Source organism: Euleptes europaea, chromosome 1 (assembly GCF_029931775.1).
Source record: "Euleptes europaea isolate rEulEur1 chromosome 1, rEulEur1.hap1, whole genome shotgun sequence".
Taxonomy (NCBI): Eukaryota; Metazoa; Chordata; class Lepidosauria; order Squamata; family Sphaerodactylidae; genus Euleptes; species Euleptes europaea.
The window spans coordinates 169,238,284-169,259,042 of NC_079312.1; the positions used below are offsets into that span (position 1 = coordinate 169,238,284).

Consider the following 20,759-nt stretch of genomic DNA (forward strand, 5'->3'; position numbering starts at 1 on the left):
TTCATCTACCCCCTCCCCCAAAATGGGTGTGCTATAGGACTTCAAGCATACTGAAGACCTCTATGTTAAGGATGAAATAGATCCCCAAATACTTGGAAGATATTTCCATGGTTCTTTCAAAAGATCGCACCACTTCTGGACTCAGAAATGAATTTCAGTCGTGAGCCAAGAACTGCATTTAGCCAAAGGGATATAGATGTGGCCAAAGGGCGTCCGTGAGTAATGAGGAACACTGGGAGTCCATGCTCCTGGCCACCCCCCAATGGGCACAGGGTTAAGAATGGACATAGTGGGGTGGAATTTTTTCCATACCAACAGGGCCTTTCTGGTTTACAAACAGCAGGCTACGGTTGCTGCCATCCATGTTGGCAATGCTGATGTTATCTCCATCTGTCCAGTAGAGCTTCCTATGAAACAGAAAAACAAATAACAATAAGAAGAAGAAGAAAGAAGAAAGGAGGAGGAGAAGGAAGAAGAGGAAGAAGAAGGAGGAGGAGTTGGTTTTTATATGCCAACTTTCTCTACCACTTAAGGAAGAATCAAACCAGCTTACCATCACCTTCCCCTCCCCACAACAGACACCCTGCGAGGTAGGTGGGGCTGAGAGAGCTCTAAGAGAGCTGTGACTAGCCCAAGGTCACCAGATGGCTTCATGTGAAGAAGAAGAAGGAGGAGGAGGAGGAAGAAGGAAGAAGGAGAAGGAAGAAGAGGAAGGAAGGAGGAGGAGAAGAAGAAGGAGTAGTTTTATTTATAACCCACCCTCCCCCAGTAAGCTGGGCTCCTGGCAGCTAACAACATGTAAATACCAAAAATACAGTTTAAAACCAATCTAAAACACAACTAGTCAAAAGACATCCAACTGCTCCATCTGAGGGAGGATGTTGTTTCAAGGCAACAACGTGCAGCAATAATGTACCACGAAATATAGAAATAACACCACTGAAACCCTCACTTCCTGGCAAGTTCAGTCCCATCGCCTAGGATGAAACTACCCTTTAGTTTGGCAAACACATCTTCTCAACTCATGCTTGGCAAAGTGATGCGAACAGGCAGGGAAGTGGGCGTGATTTGTGGAGGAGAACCGGCAGGCAGGAGAGAAGACGTCTTCTGTTTCTTGCACCGGCCCGACTTTCCCCAGTAAATGTTTCTACCCTTCTGGGCCTTCCTTCTCAAATGTGATTTACTTCCAATTGCACAACTGCTGGGAGTGGGGTGCTAATTGCAGAAGAGAATCAGAAAGCAGGAGCAGGGGCAAGCATATCCTTCCACCAGCCCACTCTCCCCTGCAAACGACACCCCACTCCATCCCACGTTGGTGTTCCAAAGCAAAACACCCATAGCGCTTATTAAATGTTACGCATTTATATAGAAGAAGAAGAGTTGGTTTTTATATGCCAACTTTCTCTACCACTTAAGGAAGAATCAAACCGGCTTACAATCCACCTTTCCTTCCCCTCCCCACAACAGACACTATGTGAGGTAGGCAGGGCAGAGCGTTCTGAGAGAACGGTGACTAGCCCACGGTCACCCAGCTGGCTTCATGTGTAGGAGTGGGGAAACAAATCCAGTTCACCAGATTAGTGTCCACCGCTCATGTGGAGGAATAGGGAATCAAACCCGGTTCTCCAGATCAGAGTCCACCGCTCCAAACCACCACTCCTAACTACTACACCACACTGGTGTAGGAAGAAACACACAGAGTTCTGTTAGAGGAAGAGCCTACTGCCAGCCCAATAAAGGTTTCCTTACCAAGCAAGCTATGTGTAAGCCAGCTGACAAGCCGTCCTCTCGTAATAGAAGAGTTGTTTGTTATACCCGGCTTTTCTCTACCACTAAGGAGTCTCAAAGTGCCTTACAATCTCCTTCCCTTCCCCTCCCCACAACAGACACCTTGTGAGTTAGGTGGTGCTGAGAGTTTGGAGAGAACTGTGACTAGCCCAAGATCACCCAGCAGGCTGCATGAGGAGGAGCGGGGAATCAAACCCGAATCTCCAGATTAGAGTCTGCCACTCTTAACCACGGCACACTGGCTTTCACACATCTCACAACACCCTCCCTTCAAAAAACAGACTTCTTTCCTTGGATTCAGATAGTCTCTCTGTCATTTGTAACTCTAAACAGAGTTCATACGTCCGCAGGGCCCTTTTAAGACCACAACTGTCACTAGAGGTTGAGTATCCCTTATCCGGACATCTGCTTTCCGGACAGATTCGAAAACCGGACCTTTTGAGCCAGCATGCAGGCATTACTCACAGGCCCTCAGCAGTGCCTTTGATGGTTCAATACACAAAAAAAATATTAAAAATATTGTTTAAAGTTACATTCAGGCTATGTATATAAAGTAAATATAAAACAAGTGAATTTCGTGTTTAGACTTGGGTCCCATCCCCGAGATATCTCATTATGTATATGCAAAAATTCAAAAATATTCCAAAGTACGGAAAGATCAAAAAATACGGACCACTTCTGGTCCCAAGCAGTCTGGATGAGGAATACTCAACCTGTATAACCAGGCTATGTACAGATCGGGGCCAGAAGAAGGAAATCAGTTGATTAACGTGGAGGTGGTTACGGGGCTTAGACAGGAAATAAATCCACTTAGACATGCCTATTAAATTCCATTTGGGTCATTCCACTACAGGGACCTGCCTGTGAAACTAGATCAACCCACCTACCCCCTAAACCCTGGAAAGATAACGGTCCGATTGTAAGTCTTAATGAGCCTCTACAGGAGCGTTTAAGATGGGACAGAGAAATTACAATCCTTGATGTTCTGCCAGCTTTTCAAAGTAGATTCACAGCGGCAATCCTTTATGGTCACAGGAAAACGTCTGAATAAGGAGTGTGGGTTTGTGGGGGTTTTTAAATCGTAAATATAGGTCATGGCCTACCTCCTGCTCACCCCTAACACAGTCAAAACAGAAATTCAGTGTAACCAATAGGGTTGCCAGGTCCCTTTTTGCCATCGGCGGGAGGTTTTTGGGGCAGAGCCTGAAGAGGGCAGGGTTTGGGGAGGGGAGGGACTTCAATGCCATAGAGTCCAATGGCCAAAGCAGCCTTTTTCCCCAAGTGAACTGATCTCTTTCGGCTGGAAATCAGTTGTAATAGCAGGAGACCTCCAGCTAGTACCTGGAAGTTGGCAACCCTAGTAACCAATAGTATTGTCTTTTTTATTACTGTGTGCTACATTATTACGTGGGAAAGCATTATCATATATACATTTTAATACATAGAATAAATATGCTACATGGCTAGGGTTGCCAGGTCCCTGCCACCAGCAGGAGATTTTTATGGCGGAGCCTGAGGAGGGCGGGGTTTGGGGAGGGGAGGGACTTCAATGCCATAGAGTCCAATAGCCAAAGTGGCCATTTTCTCCAGGTGAACTGAACTCTATTGGCTGGAGATCAGTTGTAATAGCAGGAAATCTCCAGCTAGTACCTGGAGGTTGGCAACCCTATACATGGCAGAAAAAGACTGCCTTTTGTATTTATAGTACTGAATGAAATATCTGCTGTTAGAGATGGCAGGTCCTGGCAATCCTCTTTGCTGACTTTCATCTTGGCAAAGAGCTGACAGAAAATAATTATGAAAGGGTGTGACCGAAGGAAGAATTTAGCAACAGGAACTGAGATGATCAGATGAGCTTATTTTCTCAGCTTGGAAATAATAAAAAAAAAAATTCGCGTTATTTTCTCTTCAGTGACCATCCCATTTTTTCGTCATCTAATTGAAGGTTAAATATTTTATTTACTTTTAAGAGCATGGGTTCCTTTCTTCCCTTATACCTCTCATTTTCACTTTCACTATATTCCTCTTCATTTTAATCCACTACATTCTTCAGGTTGTTTTTCTTTTTTTTCTTTTTAAAACACAGCTTTCTTTCATTCATTTGTGCCCATTGTTCTTTATTGGTTCCCTGTGCCTGGAATGTACTACCGGCTGCCAGCCACTCAATTAGATCTCTTCTGGCCTTTAAGAAATCCCTCAAGGGCTACTTGTTTTCATCACCATCCTCATGATTTACTATTGTCCCCCTCCTCCATCTTCTTTTTAGGGTGTGCAAAAAAAAAAAAATAATCCCAGGAGATGGAAGAGTGCTACCCAAGATCTCTCCCACTTTTCACTTTGAGCCATTGTCCCATGTTGCTCTAGTCTTACCCTTTGAGAGGATGCACAACCAGGCAATGGGGCTTGTCCAGTCCTTGAATCACGGCGTTCTTAAATGAACCATCCAGCCGGGCAACATTGATCTGCTTCTTGTTAGCATCATAGCTGGTCCAGAAAAGGTTCCTGGAGATCCAGTCCACAGCTAGGCCATGGGCATTGGGTAAGTCTACTGGGCAAAGAAGGTGGAAAGTTGATCAAGGAGAGGAGACAGATAAAAGCCTCGTAAGAGATGGAAGATGTCCCTGGATTAATGTAGCTAGCAGAGCAAATGACAAGAACTATGAATTCACCTAGCACAATGGTAAAATCTAACAGCACCAGGGCCACAAGAGGGGAGGACCAGGGGGACAAAATTCCCAAGGCTTAAAAAACTTCTTTCTTCTGATCTGGTTAGCATTAAGAGTGCCACCCTACACAGAATTACACTGTTCAAAATCCACTGAAGTCAACTCTGTTTATAATACCACTTTTTTTTTGCCGTCAAGTCACAGCTGGCTTAAGGCAATCCTGTAAAGTTTTCAAGGCAAGAGACGTTTGGAGGTGGTTTGCCATTGCCTGCCTCCTCGTCACAACCCCAGTATTCCTTGGAGGTCTCCCATCCAAATACTAGCCAGGGTTAGGGCTGAGGGTGTGTGACTGGCCCAAGGTCACCCAGCAAGCTTCCATGGCGCGAGAGGGGACCTGAACCTAGTCCGACACCTTAACCACTACACCACGCTAGATCTCAGGACACCACTATAAGTATATTATTAAACGTCATCATGAAGCCATCAAGAAGTGAAGTGAAGAAATCTGGGATAAAACCACAAAGAATGCCCCCTGTGGAATTTGGGGGAAGGTTTACAAATTCCCTGGTGGTTTCTAGTTCGGTCTGGCTGACCCATCTCAAAGCTCTGCAAGGTAAAAGGGGAGAAGGGAAGAAGAAAGGGAAAGAAGGCCCACCTGCAGACACAACGGTTTCCACGCCAGTTCCGTTGATGAAGGCCCTCTTGATGGTTTGTGTGCGGACATCGGACCAGTAGATTCGCCGCTCCACGGCATCGTAGTCAACCACAGTGACGTTGTCAATATCAGGCACCGTGAAAGAGATGATGTAATTGTAGTAAGGGTTGTCAATGTCAACTCCCCGTATCTCCATCTGGCGGGCGTAGAGCAGGAACTTCCTAAATTCTAGATAAAGGGACAGAGGCCAGGAAGGCATGATGGAAACTCGTGCCAATAAGGTTTCCACAGATTCAGAACGGGTTACCGGAGATGAGGACATCAAGATTCTAGGCTGGTTGTGTGGCGAATGTCCACGGGTAACCCAAACCATCTGAACTGTGAATAGGTGAAAAAGCCGAGTAAAGGACAATTCATCTGGGAGATTTAAATCGGTTTGAAACTGGGGCTCCCTCAAAGAACCATGGAAACTGTAGTTTTTGTATGCCTATCAAATTAGCTTTTTTAAAAAACTGTTTGTTTGAGCTCTGAGGGCTAAATTAGATTATATGTTTTCTCATGAGTTGGGGCAGTGCTACACAGTGCATGTGCAGTCCCCCAAGAAGGTGACTACACAACCCCTGGGGTTGTTTTGGGTCAGAAAAATGGTATGGGAGGGAGGCTGAAATCTCTCCACCCCCCTACGCCCCAGTCCCAATCTGAATCGGGCCCCAGGTTTTTTATTCCTCATTTGATGCATGTGATCCTCAAAGACCACAGTCCTGCAGGTCTCTTCCTCAAACTGGGAATTTGGGATGCATATTCCTACAAGATGTAGAAACTGTCTAAGCAAATATACAAATGGAAGATGAGAAGGATGGGAAACGAGCCAGCCAACTCTTTGCTTCCCACATGACCCGAGGTCATGTCACCACAATGTTGTCCCAAATCACATTGTTCTCTTGAACACATGAAGCTGCCTTACACTGAATCAGACCCTCGGTCCATCAAAGTCAGTATCGTCTACTCATACCGGCAGTGGCTCTCCAGGGTCTCAGGCAGGGGTCTTTCACATCACCTACCTGCCAAGCCCCTTTAACTGGAGATGCCGGGGATTGGACCTGGGACCTTCTGCATGCCAAGCAGAGGCTCTACCACTGAGCCATGGCCCCACCCACAGAGGGAGCTCTTTCTGTCTTCTGTATAAGTATACTCTGGAACTCAGGAACTCTCCCCTCTCATTTACCGTAGCACGTGGTGTTGTCCTTGTCGAGCTTCGTGAGGTGAGGGCAGGCGCAGGAGAAGGTCCGATTGTAATTGATGAGGCAGAGGTGAGAGCAGCGGCCTTTGCCTCCATTGGCCTCGCAGGGGTTGGGAGCTGGAACCACAAACAAAAGCAAGAAAGAAAACAGGTTAAGGTCTTCCCAAAGCTGGGAATACACAGAACTATTCTGAAGAGAGGAGAAGAAGCGCAGCTTTACCTCACAATAGTCACAGGAGCAATTGGAGAGGTGACACAAAGCCACATGGGAAAGGGAGATTTGGATTCCTATCTAGCTGGTCAGTCCAGACCTAAGCCGTTTATGCTTGGTAATTAGCAGCGTGTTCCAAGCTGAAGTGCCCCACATATTTTTTTTTATTTCTTCACGCTGAACCATCATTCCAGTGCACACCTGCTTCGCATTTCTTAAGAGCCCCTTTAACGCGACCTTTTGTATTTGCTCCGCGCCCCCCGCATCGAAGCATTCACTGAACTGTCCATGAAAAATCTCAGCTGCTTAGCTATGCAAGCGATCATTGCTAATGGCTATGCAAACAAAGGAATGAAGGAGCAGGCGAGTGGGGGTGGGGGAATTTGTTTGGCTTTCTCCTCTTGCTTCTGGACAGTGAATAGGCATTTTAAAGGGCAGATTTTAAAAAGCAGCTTTGAGCGAGCATCAAAATTGAACCTGCATAAATGGCACTAGATTTTTTCCCCCTCTAACCCTGTCCTGCAGACCATGGAGGGAGGAATTCATTGCAGCGACACAGAAGGTAAGAGAAAAAGGTCAAATCTACAGCCTGCAATGGTGGTGGTGGAAAGTGCCATCAAGCTGATTTATGGAGACTCCGAAGGGTTTTCAAGGCAACAGATGTTTAGAGTCGGTTTGCCATCACCTGCCTCTGCGTGGCAACCCTGGTTTTCCTTGATGGTCTCCCATCCAAGTACTAACCCAGGCCAACCTTGCTTAGCTTCTGAGATCTGATGAGATCGGGCTAGCCTGGACCATCCAGGTCAGGGACAGCCTACAACAGGAATTCCCAAATCACCAGTGAGAAGGACCAGTCTGAATCAGTCTGGCCGTTTATGCTTCCTAATTAGCAGCACATTCCAGGCTGAAGTGCCCCGCGTATTTTTTTTTTAGAGTTCTTCATGCTGAACCATCATTCCAGAAGTCACTGGGAAGCCGGTGCATACCTGCTTTGCATTTCTTAAGAGCCCCTTTAACACGACCGTCCCCGCCTCGAAGAATCCCCTCAAGGAAGCATGCAAAATCACAGTGGCGGTTTGCTATGCAAACGATGATTGCTAATGGCTATGCAAATGAAGAAACGAAGGAGCAGTTGAGTGGGGGAGTGGAATTTGTTTGACTTTCTCCTCTTGCATCGGGAATGTGAATAGGCATTTTAAAGGTCGGATTTAAAAAAGGAGCTTTGAGCGAGCATGAAAATCGACCCTGCATAAATAGCCTCTGATTCACATGTTGCAATCCTCACATGGTTGTGCCATCATGTTTTGAAGTGCCCAGCTGAAAAGAATTTTAAGTGTTGTGCAACTGCATTTGCTCAATGTTCCATGAGAAGGTACCTAGGCTGAGAGACTCTGCCTGCACCTTTAAGACATCTGGGGTTTATCAAGGGGTAATGCCTCTAGGAGCCTCGTGGCACAAAGTGGTAAAGTGCAGTACTACAGTCCAAGCCCTGTTCATGACCTGAGTTCGATCCCGAAGGAAATCAGTTTCATGTAGCCGGCTCAAGGTTGACTCGGCCTTCCATCCTTCCGAGGTCGGTAAAATGAGCACCCAGCTTGCTGGGGGTAAAGGGGGTAAACAAAGTCTGCCTAGTAAACGTTGGGATGTAACGTCACCCCATTGGTCAGGAATGACCCCGTGCTTGCACGGGGGACCATTACCTTTTTCTTAATGCCACTAGACCCTGCCTGTTTCCTTGCCTGACTCTCTTCCTGTTGCACTTTCATTCACTCATTTACAGCAACAGGGCTTTATTTATTCAGGATTCTTTCTCAACTGGGTTCTCAACTGGGTTAAAAATGTTTCTTGGGCAGACAAGATCCTCTGCCAGAGAGTGGCTCAAATCCCAGAGGATCAGTTTTGCCTGCTATCAAAATTTGAGGCAATGGGCAGATGTCTCAATTGCGTATCGTTCCCTAAAGCACAGCAGGCACCATGTATGGCTGTTAAGACAATGGATGTTTCCCCCCACACACACTTTTGACCCTTTGATTGTCTTCTTATCCACAGGTGCCAGTGTACCACAGAAGAACAACGGAGACAGAAAAGATAGGAAAAACTGTAGAAAAGAGCACAGCTTCAGCCTCCCCACAATCCTCTGGGGTGCTCCCTTCCCCTTTCTCCCTGCCCACAGCCGTGTCTCACCTAAAGGCTGGCGAGAGGGATGATAGACCTGCAAGTCGAAGGGCTGCGTGTTAGTTCTCTGCACGACCGTGACATTGTGGCCAGTCCACTTGTTGGCCTTGGCCAGGGTGTTCGTGCGCCAGTCGGTCCAGTACACCTCGCCGCCGTACAGTGTGACGGCAAATGGGTGCGACAGGTATTCGTGCCCGCGCAGCACCTCGATGTGGCCCGAGCCGTCATAGAGGGCAGAATAGATGGCGTCGGACCTGTGGAGGAAAGGGGATATGTCAATGTGTCTTTGGCGGCAGCCAGGGGGTTAGACAAAGGAACCGGCGCAGAAAAAGCAAGCGACCGCAAGAATCTGTGCGCATCTAAAGGGGTGTAAGGCAAGAGTGGAATGGCAGATCTATGACAATGGATGCAGCTGAGCAGAGAGAGAGAGAGAGAGAGAGAGAGAGAGAGAGAGAGAGAGAGAGAGAAAGGAGGAGAAGGAGGAGGAGGAGGAGAAAAAGAAGAAGGAGGAATAGGTAGGAACTAGGCATGGGTAGGCATTAGGGATGCGAGGTCTCCTGCTAAAGTAGTAGACCTCCCACCTGATTAAAAAAATGAGGTGAAAATCACTGTTGCTCTGACTGCATGACATCACCTCCAATGTGAACCCGGAAGTGACATCATCACACATATCCCAACAAGCCTATGTACCTTGCCACGATAAAGTTACTGCCTTGGTGGATCAAGGGAATGCCTTCTGGGGCAACAGAAAACAACTCCACACCATCCTCTATATGTCAGCCCTTCAAGTACTTGAAGATTGTGAAATATGTCAGCCCTTCAGCCCTTGTGAAATATGTCAGCCAGGGGGACATATATGCAATGCTGAGGATTTCTCTAGCCCCTTCTCATAATCTTTATTTCTATGTACCAGAATATTTACCCTCGTACCCTCAAACAATGGCCCTTCAAACAAGAACTGAGCCCAAAACAACGCATATTTTACTGAAAATATTTCTAGCAGTACCAGAAAAAAAAATGCTTCCATCGGGGAGGGGGTTGTGCTCCTTGGGAAAATATTTGCTTATTCGTTTTCCTTGTCCTGATTGCTCTTTTGCCCCCACTTTTATCACAACAGCTGATTGTCTATGTAATACTGTAGCACCATCCTGCTCACTACTTGATCCCTGATAGGTTAAGATACGATATTACCTACATACTACAGCGGATTGTGGGCTAAGTTTGTTTTTCCTTCACTAGCTAAACTCCTGGAATGCTCAGAGAGGCTATGGCTGGAAAAGCTATTAATTGATGATCCCATTATTTCGAATAAGTGGCCAAATTTTGAGCTTACCGTATATACCCATGTATAAGCCGACCCGCGTATAAGCCGAGGTGCCTACTTTCTCCCCAAAAATGGGGGAAAATTAGGCACCCGCGTATAAGCCGAGGGTCGGCTTATAACCCCTCCCCCCGGCGCGCAGGCTTACCTGACAGGGCTCTCCAGCGGTGAGGGTCCGGCGGCGGCGCGGCCCGGGGGGGCCTGGGCAGCCTTCCTGCGGCTGCAGGAGGCTGCCCAAGGCCCCTCCCGCCCGGGAAAAATGGCGGCGGGGGGTGGGAAGGGCCGGGGCAGCCATCCTGCGGCTGCAGGAGGCTGCCCAAGGCCCCTCCCGCCCGGGAAAAATGGCGGCGGGGGGCGGGAAGGGCCGGGGCAGCCATCCTGCGGCTGCAGGAGGCTGCCCAAGGCCCCTCCCACCCGGGAAAAATGGCAGGGGGGGGCGGGAAGGGCCGGGGCAGCCATCCTGCGGCTGCAGGAGGCTGCCCAAGGCCCCTCCCGCCCGGGAAAAATGGCAGGGGGGGGCGGGAAGGGCCGGGGCAGCCATCCTGCGGCTGCAGGAGGCTGCCCAAGGCCCCTCCCGCCCGGGAAAAATGGCAGGGGGGGCGGGAAGGGCCAGGGCAGCCATCCTGCGGCTGCAGGAGGCTGCCCAAGGCCGCTCCCGGCGGCAGGAAGCGGCACGGGCCCGGCAGCGGCGGTAAGTTTTCCCCCTCCCTCCTCCCTCCCCCCCGTATTGACCCGCGTATAAGCCGAGGCTGGCTTTTTCAGCCCATTTTTGGGGCTGAAAAACTCGGCTCCACGCGAGTATATACGGTATGTGGTCAAAGCCTGAAGCAAGAAAAGGATTGCTGGTAATGACAAAGAATTACAGATCTAAGCTTTATATTCTTTTATATTGTTTTACATAGAATTTTACCTATTTTGCCAGAAATTTTTGAAAACATAAGATTTTAAGCTGTTAGATTTGTAGCACAAAATCTGTACCTTGATATTTTCTGGTCTGTGACTACAATGAAATTTAGTATTATTATATTAGCTATATACTTAATGCATGAAGGAAGCAGCAGCAGCCAAAAGAAGAAAAAGGAAGCAAATTGATTTTTTTTTTTTTTTAAAGGTAAATCTATTGCATGTTTTTTTGGAATTTGTACCTCCCCACACACATACACACACTCTATAAAAATAAAAACTTATAGATCTTGTACCACAGGCAATCAGCTCCCAATTTTTTTTATCATTTTTGTTAGCAATGGATATAGCCAGTTCTTCCCATTGTGTTCTATTATACTGTGATTTCTTTTGGTTCAAAAAGTTCTTATATTTATAGCTAAATTGTGCCAGCCGTTCAGTGTGATAGGGGGGTTTGTCCATTTTGACTCTGCCTTGTAAGTATCTGAGGGATTTCCTCATTTCCCTACATTCGTGGTCAAATATCTACTGCAGCTCCACTACCAACCTGGCATCAATCCACAAAATGCGCTTCTCCAGGTAGTCAACAGTGAGTCCGTTAGGCCAGCCACCTGAGCCAGTTTCCTTGTGGATGACACGTCGCCCCTCACCACTCATGGAAGCTGCTTCAATGCGGGGCAGGCTGGCATCCCAGTCAGTCCAGAAAAGTATCCTGGGAGAAAAGGGTACACACACATATTGTCAAGAAAGACTCCATACCAAAAATATATAACGAAGCATTTAAGAACATGGTGGCAGCGGCAAGAGTGGAGTGCGCAAGAAAAATGGAAAGCAGACGATCATCCAGATGCAGCTGAACGGGCAAATGAAGTAGCAGAATATGCAACTACGGCTAAACGAAAGTATTTAGTGCACGACAGATCAGACCATATCGAGAGTGGGGAGGGTGGCTGCCTCGGCTGGCTCATGGGCCAGATAAGAGCTCTCAAGGGGCCACATCTGTCCCCCGGGCCTTATATTTGACACCCCTGATCTATAGTAATCCCAGAAAGGTCACGCAGCTAACCTACAACAGAACAAGAATCAACAGCCAAGAAGGGAGAAATTGAGGCTGCTCTTTTTGTCCACTCTGCCCAAAGGATAATAGCGGAGCTTCTCAGCCTCTTCCCTTCAATACCATACCCGTCTCGTGGGTCCAAGGCAATGGCACGGGGATGCTCGATGTCACCGGCCAGCAGGGTACTCCTCATGGTCCCATCCAGTTTGGCCACCTCAATCTGGTCCAGGTTGCTTTCAACCCAGTAGATGTTGCCAGCGATCCAGTCTACAGCGAGTCCTTCCGGGGTGGCCAGCCCATACTGGATCACCACCTCAAAGCTAGTCAGGGCTGTGAGGAAGAGAACAGAAATAGGTGACGTCAACAGTTATCATTCTCATCCAGGCAGCCTCTATAATAATGGTGAAAGCCAAACTCCACCAACAGCCTCTGGGCCATGCCTACCAAGACCTACCCAAGCCTCTTTAAAGTTGGCCACTGAATCACAACAGACTCATGGCGACCCCATTAAGTTTCCCCTCATGGGGTTTTTCAAGACAAGAGATGAGCAGAGTGTAGTGATTGTAAGCCAGACCCAGAGATGTCCCGGGGTCTCCATCTATCTGGAATCACCAACCTTTTCGAGGCCCTTAATCGGGTTAGGCTCAGCTGGCTGTCGAGGCAGCTGGAAGGCTGTAATTACCATTAGGAAAGCGGCGGGGATGCTAATTAACGCCCACATAATGATCAACATTTAAAAGAAAGGAGGTATCATTTGCAGAGGACCGAATGCTGCTGCTTAGGATGCGAGAGATACAGAGAGGAGAGTAGCCAGGGAAGAACTGACACTAAGGAATTTCTCTCCCTCGTGCTCCTCCTCATTTCCCAGTCCCCCTCCCAGAGAGCCCAAAACAGACTCTAATCTGGAGAACCAGGTTCAATTCCCCCACTCCTCCACATGAAGCTTGCTGGGTGACCTTGGGCCAGTCACAGTTCTCTCAGAACCCTCTCAGCCCACGCGGAGGCAGGCAATGGCAAACCTCCTCTGAACATCTCTTGCCTTGAACACCCTACAAGATCACCATGCGTCAGCTCTGACTTGATGGCACTTTCTTCCCCCCACAAAAAAAAGACTGTGTGGACTTGATAACTTCAGATGCACCCAACATCAAGAGGATAGCCAATATCAAGAGGACAGCCACTCAGAAGGCTGGGAGAGAACCAGCGTGGGGTAGTGGTCAAGAGCCGTGGTTTGCAGCGGTGGACTCTAATCTGGTGAACCGGGTTTGATTCTCCACCCCTCCACATGAGCGGCGGCCGCTAATCTGGTGAACTTGGTTGGTTTCCCCACTCCTCCACAGGAAGCCAGCTGGGTGATCTTGGGCTAGTCACAGTTCTCTCGAACTCTCTCAGCCCCACCTACCTCACAAGTTGTCTATTGTGGAAAGAGGAGGGGAAGGAGATTGTAAGCCAGTTTGAGTCTTCCTTAAGTGGCAGAGAAAGTCAGCATATAAAAACCAACTCTTCTTCTTCTCCCTCTGGGCCTGTCCTAGAGAATACCAAATGGGGCAACTGCCTATTTTTTGGCTGATGCTATTGGATACTGAGGGGTAATGGATGTAATGGAATTGTAATGACTCTTCTGTGGGTCTTCTTGGAACTGAATTGAAGAAGAAGAAAAGTGGTTTTTATATGCCAACTTTGTCTACCACTTAAGGGAGAATCAAACCGGTTTACAATCACCTTCCCTTCCCCTCCCCTCAATAGACGCCCTGTGAGGTAGGTGGGGCTGAGAGAGCTCTAAGAGAACTGTGACTAGACCAAGGTCACCCAGCTGGCTTCGTGTGTAGGGGTGGAGAAACCAGCCCGGTTCTCCAGATTAGCCTCCACTGCTCATGTGGAGGAGTGGGGAATCCAAGCCAGTTCTCCAGCTCTGAGTCCACCGCTCCAAACCACTGCTCTTAACCTCTACTCCATGCTGGCTCTTGGGTTGAAAGATGATGGATACATGGGAACAGGGGACAGAACCAGCACCATCAGCTTATCAACCTTTTCTTGTCTATATTCCACAGCAAGACAGGGTTGCGTTGGGCGGTATTTTATGAAGAATGTCTTTGAGATATCATTTATTTGGGATTTACAGGGAGCTTTTGACTGTCAGTTCCAAAGGATTTAAGGATGTAGATGTAGATGGTCGGCGTTCCTTTGAGAGGGTTTCCAATTAGAAAGAACCCTACCTTGTCGCCATATATTTAGTAACACTTGTCTGCCTTGTTTGAGGATAATGTCTCATTGAACGGGATTGAAACTGAAGCCCTGCTGCGTCTCTAGTTAACCGGCTGCCTATTACCGCGCACAGATTAGAAATGCTAATCTAATCATCCCCTGAGAGCATTTGTTCTTCGCCACTGGGGCTCAGCCTATTACCTAATTTATTTATTTAACTTGGAGAGCACTCCAAGAACCTGCCTGTTGCGAGATATACCACATGCCACAAAATCGGCTTTTAGCACTGGGGTGCTGATACAGCCATTTGTCTCCTCTCTTCTTTTGTATTTTTTAAAGAATCTGACCCTTACAAGTTGGGCTTCTGGGAACACAAGCAACCTCTTTTATTTTTTGCTCTGAGGACCGGGTTGTGGTTGGGATGCATGGAATACAGATGCCGCTGATATCTATCTGTTAAGTACCTGAAGGGCTGCCATATAGAGGATGGCGCCGAGTTGTTTTCTGCTGCCTCAGAAGGTCGGACCTGAACCAACGGGTTGAAATTAAATCAAAAGAGTTTCCATCCAGACATTAGGAAGAATTTTCTAACAGTTAGGGCAGTTCCTCAGTGCAACAGGCTTCCTCAGGAGGTGGTGAGCATTCCTTCCCTGTAGGTTTTTAAGAAAAGGCTGGATGGACATCTGTCAGCCATGCTGATTCTATGACCTTAGGCAGATCATGAGGGCATCTTGGCCATCTTCTGGGCATGGAGTAGGGGTCACTGGAGGTGTGTGTGTGGGAGGTAGTTGTGAATTTCCTGCACTGTGCAGGGGGTTGGACTAGATGACCCTGGTGGTCCCTTCCAACTCTATGATTCTATTCTATGCCATGCAACAACTACATGGACTTCAGGCCGCCATCTACTGACTGTTCCCCCACTTAAGGCGGTCTACTTTTTCTCATCCACAGCCCTCTCCCTTCCCATCCTAGCTCCCACTCAGTGGAACAGGCTCCCTGAGGAGGCGAGGGGAGAGCCAGTTAGAATTCTTCAGGAACCACTGCACGGCCATTTTATTCTCCAGGGTTTTCCACAGGGTCTAAACTGCAGGCATCTTATTCAGGGGAGGGGGTATCTGGGGTTTTAATATATGTGTTTTAAATGGTAAATGTGTTTGACTGTGACACATGAGTCACCTTGAGCCACAAGGGAAGGCAGTATGTAAGTATTTCAACCCATAAATAAATTATGAACAAGTCCGCAATGCCTGTCCTCGATGAGCCGACAACTGGGTCATAATATGGAGGCATGCCATGAAAACAGAAATATTGAAATACTGCAACTTCAAAGGGATATAGTAATGTGTATTTATATGCCACATAGAAGAAGAAGAGTTGGTTTTTATATGCCAACTTTCTGTACCACTTAAGGAGGAATCAAACCAGCTTACAATCACCTTCCCTTCCCCTCCCCACAACAGACACCCTGTGAGGTCGGTGGGGCTGAGAGAGCCCTAAGAGAGCTGTGACTTGCCCAAGGTCACCCAGCTGGCTTCATGTGTAAAAGTGGGGAAGTTACCTTATGTGGTCTCGATTAAAGCATTTACCCTTAGAATTTGAAATGGCGACTGAGACTGTGGAGGGATAATTTCCATCCGTCTTCTTGGCTGCATATATTGGCAGGAGAACAAGGAGGAATCAAGCAAAAGCATGCCCTCTATAGACAATAGCAAGCCCCACTCAAAGAAGAAGGTGTTGTGTCCCCTCCAAAAGAATGCGGAGGAAAAACAGCATGGCTCCTTTCTATCCCAACACTGTGGTCATCATGAACGCTCACCCCCATTCTCGTGAAGCTTCCCCCGGTATATCTTGTCCTCCACCACATCAGTCCAGTAGAGGGAGCTCTGATTGAGGTGGAAGTCCAGAGCGATGGTATTCCGCAAGCCTGGCACCAGGACGCTGTAATCTCCCTTGTGCAGGTCGATACGCCGGATCTCGTGGCGGTTGGAGAAGATGATGAAAGGCTTAAAGGGGTCTGGAAAACGAGAAAGAGATGCATTATGACTGCCCCCCACGATCGCACTTTCACGGGACTTCGAGCACAAAGGCGTGTCCTGACAGCAATCCTGTGTGTTCCAAAAACTAATACAAGAAAGGGCTGTTAGGGTTGCCAGGTCCCTCTTCACCACCGGTGGGAGGTTTTTGGGGCAGAGCCTGAGGAGGGCGGGGTTTGGGGAGGGGTGGGACTTCAAGGCCATAGAGTCCAACTGCCAAAGCAGCCATTTTCTCCAGGCAAACTGATCTCTATCGACTGGAGATCAGTTGTAATAGCAGGAGATCTCCAGCTAGTACCTGGAGGTTGGCAACCCTATAGTAAATTCCAGTCTTACAGCCTGCTTGTTTCTCTGGCCCTGGAATTTGCCTTGCTCTGCTCAGCCCTCTCTCGTGCCAAATGTTAATATGACCCAAGCGCCGGGCCCCTGTGCCAATCAGGAAAGAAGCAAAGTAGGGCCCACTTGCAGACAAAGCAGAGGAGTCCCCTGCTATGCAGAATGATATGGCTTTGTAAATGGTTGTTACCCGCTGTGAGCCCGGCTTCGGCTGGAATAGAGAGCAGGATTTAAATCTAAATAAGACATAAACCGAAAGACATACACCCTCCCCTGGACAATAGTATAATAAGCATCCCAAAAAGCATGGAATATAGAGTTGGTTAAAGTAACAAAACAAAAAAAAGGGGAGAGGAAATTGTGAAATTAGCTGACTCAAGTCCCTGATAGCTTATAATACTCTGGAGAATTAGGTGGGGAAACAAAATATCTGAATCATTGACTCCTCTCCTTCATCGCAAGCCCCTTGGCTTGCTGTTGCCATTATATAACAATAGAGTTTAATAACTGCTATACTGAAACAGAAGGAGCCCCGTGGTACAGAGTGGTAAACTGCAGTCCTGCAGTCCAAGCTCTGCTAGCGACCTGAGTTCGATCCCAACAGAAGTCGGTTTCAGGTACCCGGCTCAAGGTTGGCTCAGCCTTCCATCCCTCCGAGGTCGGTAAAATGAGTACCCAGTTTGCTGGGGGTAAAGGGAAGATGACCGGGAAAGGCACTGGCAAACCACCCCGTAAACAAAGCCTGTCTAGGAAACGTCGGGATGTGATGTCACCCCATGGGTCAGGAATGACCCGGTGCTTGCACAGGGGACCTTTACCTTATACTGAAACAGACCATAAGCTCCCTCTCCTTCCCCCATTCATTTTCCTGCTCCTGTATGAACGATGCTTCCCACGGTCAATCGACCAGAACCCTCTCTGTGCCTCATTCTTCAGCACAAGACCAAGAAAGGCCTCTCTGCAAGCGACGAGCACGCATCGTTTCAAAATCTGCCCCCTGCCCCCAATTCTGGCCCTCCTGGAGGGCACGGGGAACAGAGCAGCCCGCCAACTGCAACCCTGCAGAAGGAGGGTGAGTCCCTAAAGGACAGGAACACCGCTGTGTTTCTTGGCAGCTGGAAAAGGCTAACTTTGCTCTCTGCCCATCACGTTTCATTCTCCATTTTCCATTTAGCTTCCCAAAAAGGAAAAAAAAAAAAGCTCTGGTCAGATCTGATACCCTTCCTGAATATAAAGCATGTATGAAGGGTCCTGGGCAGCGCTGTGAAGGGGAATTCTCTTAAATTCCTCTTACCCAGTTTCTCCCTGAAACCCAACAATCTGTTTCTTTCCCTCTTTTTAGGAACTTGGAATCTGTTTTGAATCAGTTCTGTGTTGATCCAAGAGAAACTTGGAGAGAAGAGGGGCAGGAAGGGAGGTTTTGTCAAAAATTTCATTCTGCAGATGCTCAAAGGAAGACAACGTCTTCCCAAGACCTTCTAGAGCACAACCCCTGTGGTGTGTAACATGTTTTTTTTTTTACAATGTGCTACTTTGTGGATGGTGTTTTGTGAAGGCCTACGGCCGCATACAAATAAATTTACTACTACTACTCACCCATACTGCGGCAGCTCTCGCCATCCGGCTCCAGCATCCACCCCTCATAGCAAGAACACTTCACGTTGTATTTGTCCTGCTCACACTTCTGGCTGCACTTCAGGTGTTTGGCGCAGTAGCTCTGGATCTGGCAGGTCTTGTTATCCGCGCCCAGCTCCATGCCCAACGGGCAAGAACACGCAATGCCTTCCCCCGGTGCGACCGTGCAGTTGTGGCTGCAGCCCCCATTGCTCAGAGAGCACAGGTCTGTAGGAGAGGAGACACTGCAGAGAGTCAGTGGCGGAAATCTATCCATGTGCTCAAGTTGTACACGGTCGCCGCTTAAGGGAAACAACTAGACTCTGAGATCTGAGGTTTTGGACCGCTGTTAACTAACAGACCTCACGACCACTCTAGAAACACAGAAATCTGAACTCCCAGCATGAGAATCTTCCATTTATTTAACTGTATGATTCACAACGCCAACGCCCCCCAAAAATCTGGAAACATTCCATCATAGTGCCAATTTTCAAGAAAGAAGAAGAATTGGTTTTTATACACCGACTTCCTCTACCACTTAAGGGAGACTCAAACCAGCTTACAATCACCTTCCCTTCCCCTCCCCACAACAGACACCCTGTGAGGTAGGTGGGGCTGAGTTTGGAGAGAACCGTGACTGGCCCAAGGTCACCCAGCTGGCTTCATGTGGAGGAGTGGGGAAACCAACCCAGGTCATCAGACTAGCCTCTGCCGCTCATGTGGAGGAGTGGGGAATCAAACCCAGTTCTCCAGATCAGAGTCCACCGCTCCAAACCATTGCTCTTAACCACTACACCATGCTGGCCCCAAGGCAGAGCCAGCTAATTACTGCCCTATAAGTCTCCTCTCTTCAGTGGGGAAATTATATACTTCATATTTATATCTTAAATTGGAGGAATGGATAACCTCAAAAAACATTTTAGGAGATGAACAAATCGGTTTTAGGAAGGGCTTCACCCCTCAAGACCATTGCTTGATCTTAGCTGATTTAGTTGAAAAATATACCCTTTAGTTAAAAAATATACCCTTATAGATCTGGAGCGAGCTTTTGACACTAAATAAGAGCTCTCAAGGGGCTGGATCCAGCCCACAGGCCTTATGTTTGACCATAGGGTTTGCAAGGCAAGATACGTTAAGAGATGGTTTGCCATTGCCTGCCTCTGTGCAGCAACCCTGGCATTCCTTGGAGGTCTCTCATCCAAATACTTTCCAGGGTCAAGACTGAGAATGTGTGACTGACCCAAGAGCACCCAGCAAGTTTCCATGGCAGAGTGGGGATTCAGATCTGGGTTTTCCAGATTCTAGTCTGAAACCACTACATCACGCTAGCTCTTCCTATGAACTATACCAGTTAACTAACAAAAATCGCCATCCAACTCCACTTCTGCAAACAAGCACATTACAGAGGAGCTGTGTTTTCCTACAAACACACAAAGAGAGAATGCAATGAAAGTCGGTTTCACTGGCTCCCTGAGACTGTTGTGTTCTTGAGCCAGAAATGGAGTCAGATCCTTTCCTTTATCCCTTAGATAGAAGCTCCTTGATCCATTGATCTTGAGCAGCGTAATTTTAAATCTAATGTTTGAGGGATATAAGGACTGAAATAAATCTTGCCACTCACAATGTAGCCTTGGAATCCCTGTCACTTAATAAAAAAGGCATTATGACAGACACAGAGGCATTAGATTTATACGTTAAAAGGGGAGAGATATAACGTGATCTAAGTTCCTCATAAAAGCGGCATTGCAAAAGGGCATGAGCTAGTGAATCAATAGATCCAGAAGAGCAAGGACAGGTCCCGTCTGGGTATGTTGCATTCAAAATTCTGCCCTGCATGACCATAGAGGGGTTAGCATGCAGTCCAGCTAAACCGGCTCTAGAAAGACGAGGAGTTGTCAAATAATAAGTATAAGTGGTCAAACCATGTGGTGGTATTCTAAAAAACTTAGATGAACAAACGCGGCGAGCACAGAAAGTAGTGCTGTTACAATCGAGCTCTTTAATGCACTTTGTAATTTTGGCGAAGGGCTTCAGTTTGGAGTCAGATCCAGAGAAGTCCACCGCCCTACGTCCTGCACTCACCACAAAGCTTCCCTTCATCAGAGCCATCCCCGCAGTCATTGTTGCCGTCGCACAGCTTCTCGGGAGGAAGGCAGATCGACGTGTTGTTGGCGCAGGTGTGCGACGGCGGCTTGCACACCAGCGACTCGCAGTTCTCCTCGTCGGAGTTGTCCTCACAATCGCTGTCCCCGTCACACACCCAGGCCTTGCTGATACACCGGGCTACAAGGAGAGAGAGGCAAGGAAAGCAGCATAAGAAACAGCAGAGAGGGAAACAAATCTGGCAAAATACACTGTTTGAAGATAATTCACAGTGGGTAGCCGTGTTAGTCTGTCTGCAGTAGTAGAAAAGGGCAAGAGTCCAGTAGCACCTTAAAGACTAACAAAAATATTTTCTGGTAGGGTATGAGCTTTCCAGATCTGAAGAAGTGAGCTGTGGCTCACGAAAGCTCATCCCCTACCACAGGGGTCAGCAAACTCATTAGTCAAAAGAG

The 20,759-nt window shown here is 47.8% G+C and overlaps 1 protein-coding gene across 1 annotated transcript in view; it reads right to left on the bottom strand.

The window, feature by feature from the left end:
* The window catches only part of LRP1 (LDL receptor related protein 1), a 400,693-nt gene that overhangs the window by 101,324 nt on the left and 278,610 nt on the right, over nucleotides 1-20,759 (bottom strand). The window contains exons 23-32 of the mRNA XM_056867046.1: nucleotides 20,287-20,487; nucleotides 18,187-18,432; nucleotides 16,038-16,235; nucleotides 12,142-12,346; nucleotides 11,507-11,671; nucleotides 8,745-8,989; nucleotides 6,335-6,466; nucleotides 5,110-5,337; nucleotides 4,159-4,333; nucleotides 313-407 (exon numbers count right to left, since the gene is read on the bottom strand). Coding sequence (XP_056723024.1) covers nucleotides 313-407; nucleotides 4,159-4,333; nucleotides 5,110-5,337; nucleotides 6,335-6,466; nucleotides 8,745-8,989; nucleotides 11,507-11,671; nucleotides 12,142-12,346; nucleotides 16,038-16,235; nucleotides 18,187-18,432; nucleotides 20,287-20,487 — 1,890 coding nt within the window. The remainder of the gene's footprint in view (nucleotides 1-312; nucleotides 408-4,158; nucleotides 4,334-5,109; nucleotides 5,338-6,334; nucleotides 6,467-8,744; nucleotides 8,990-11,506; nucleotides 11,672-12,141; nucleotides 12,347-16,037; nucleotides 16,236-18,186; nucleotides 18,433-20,286; nucleotides 20,488-20,759) is intronic.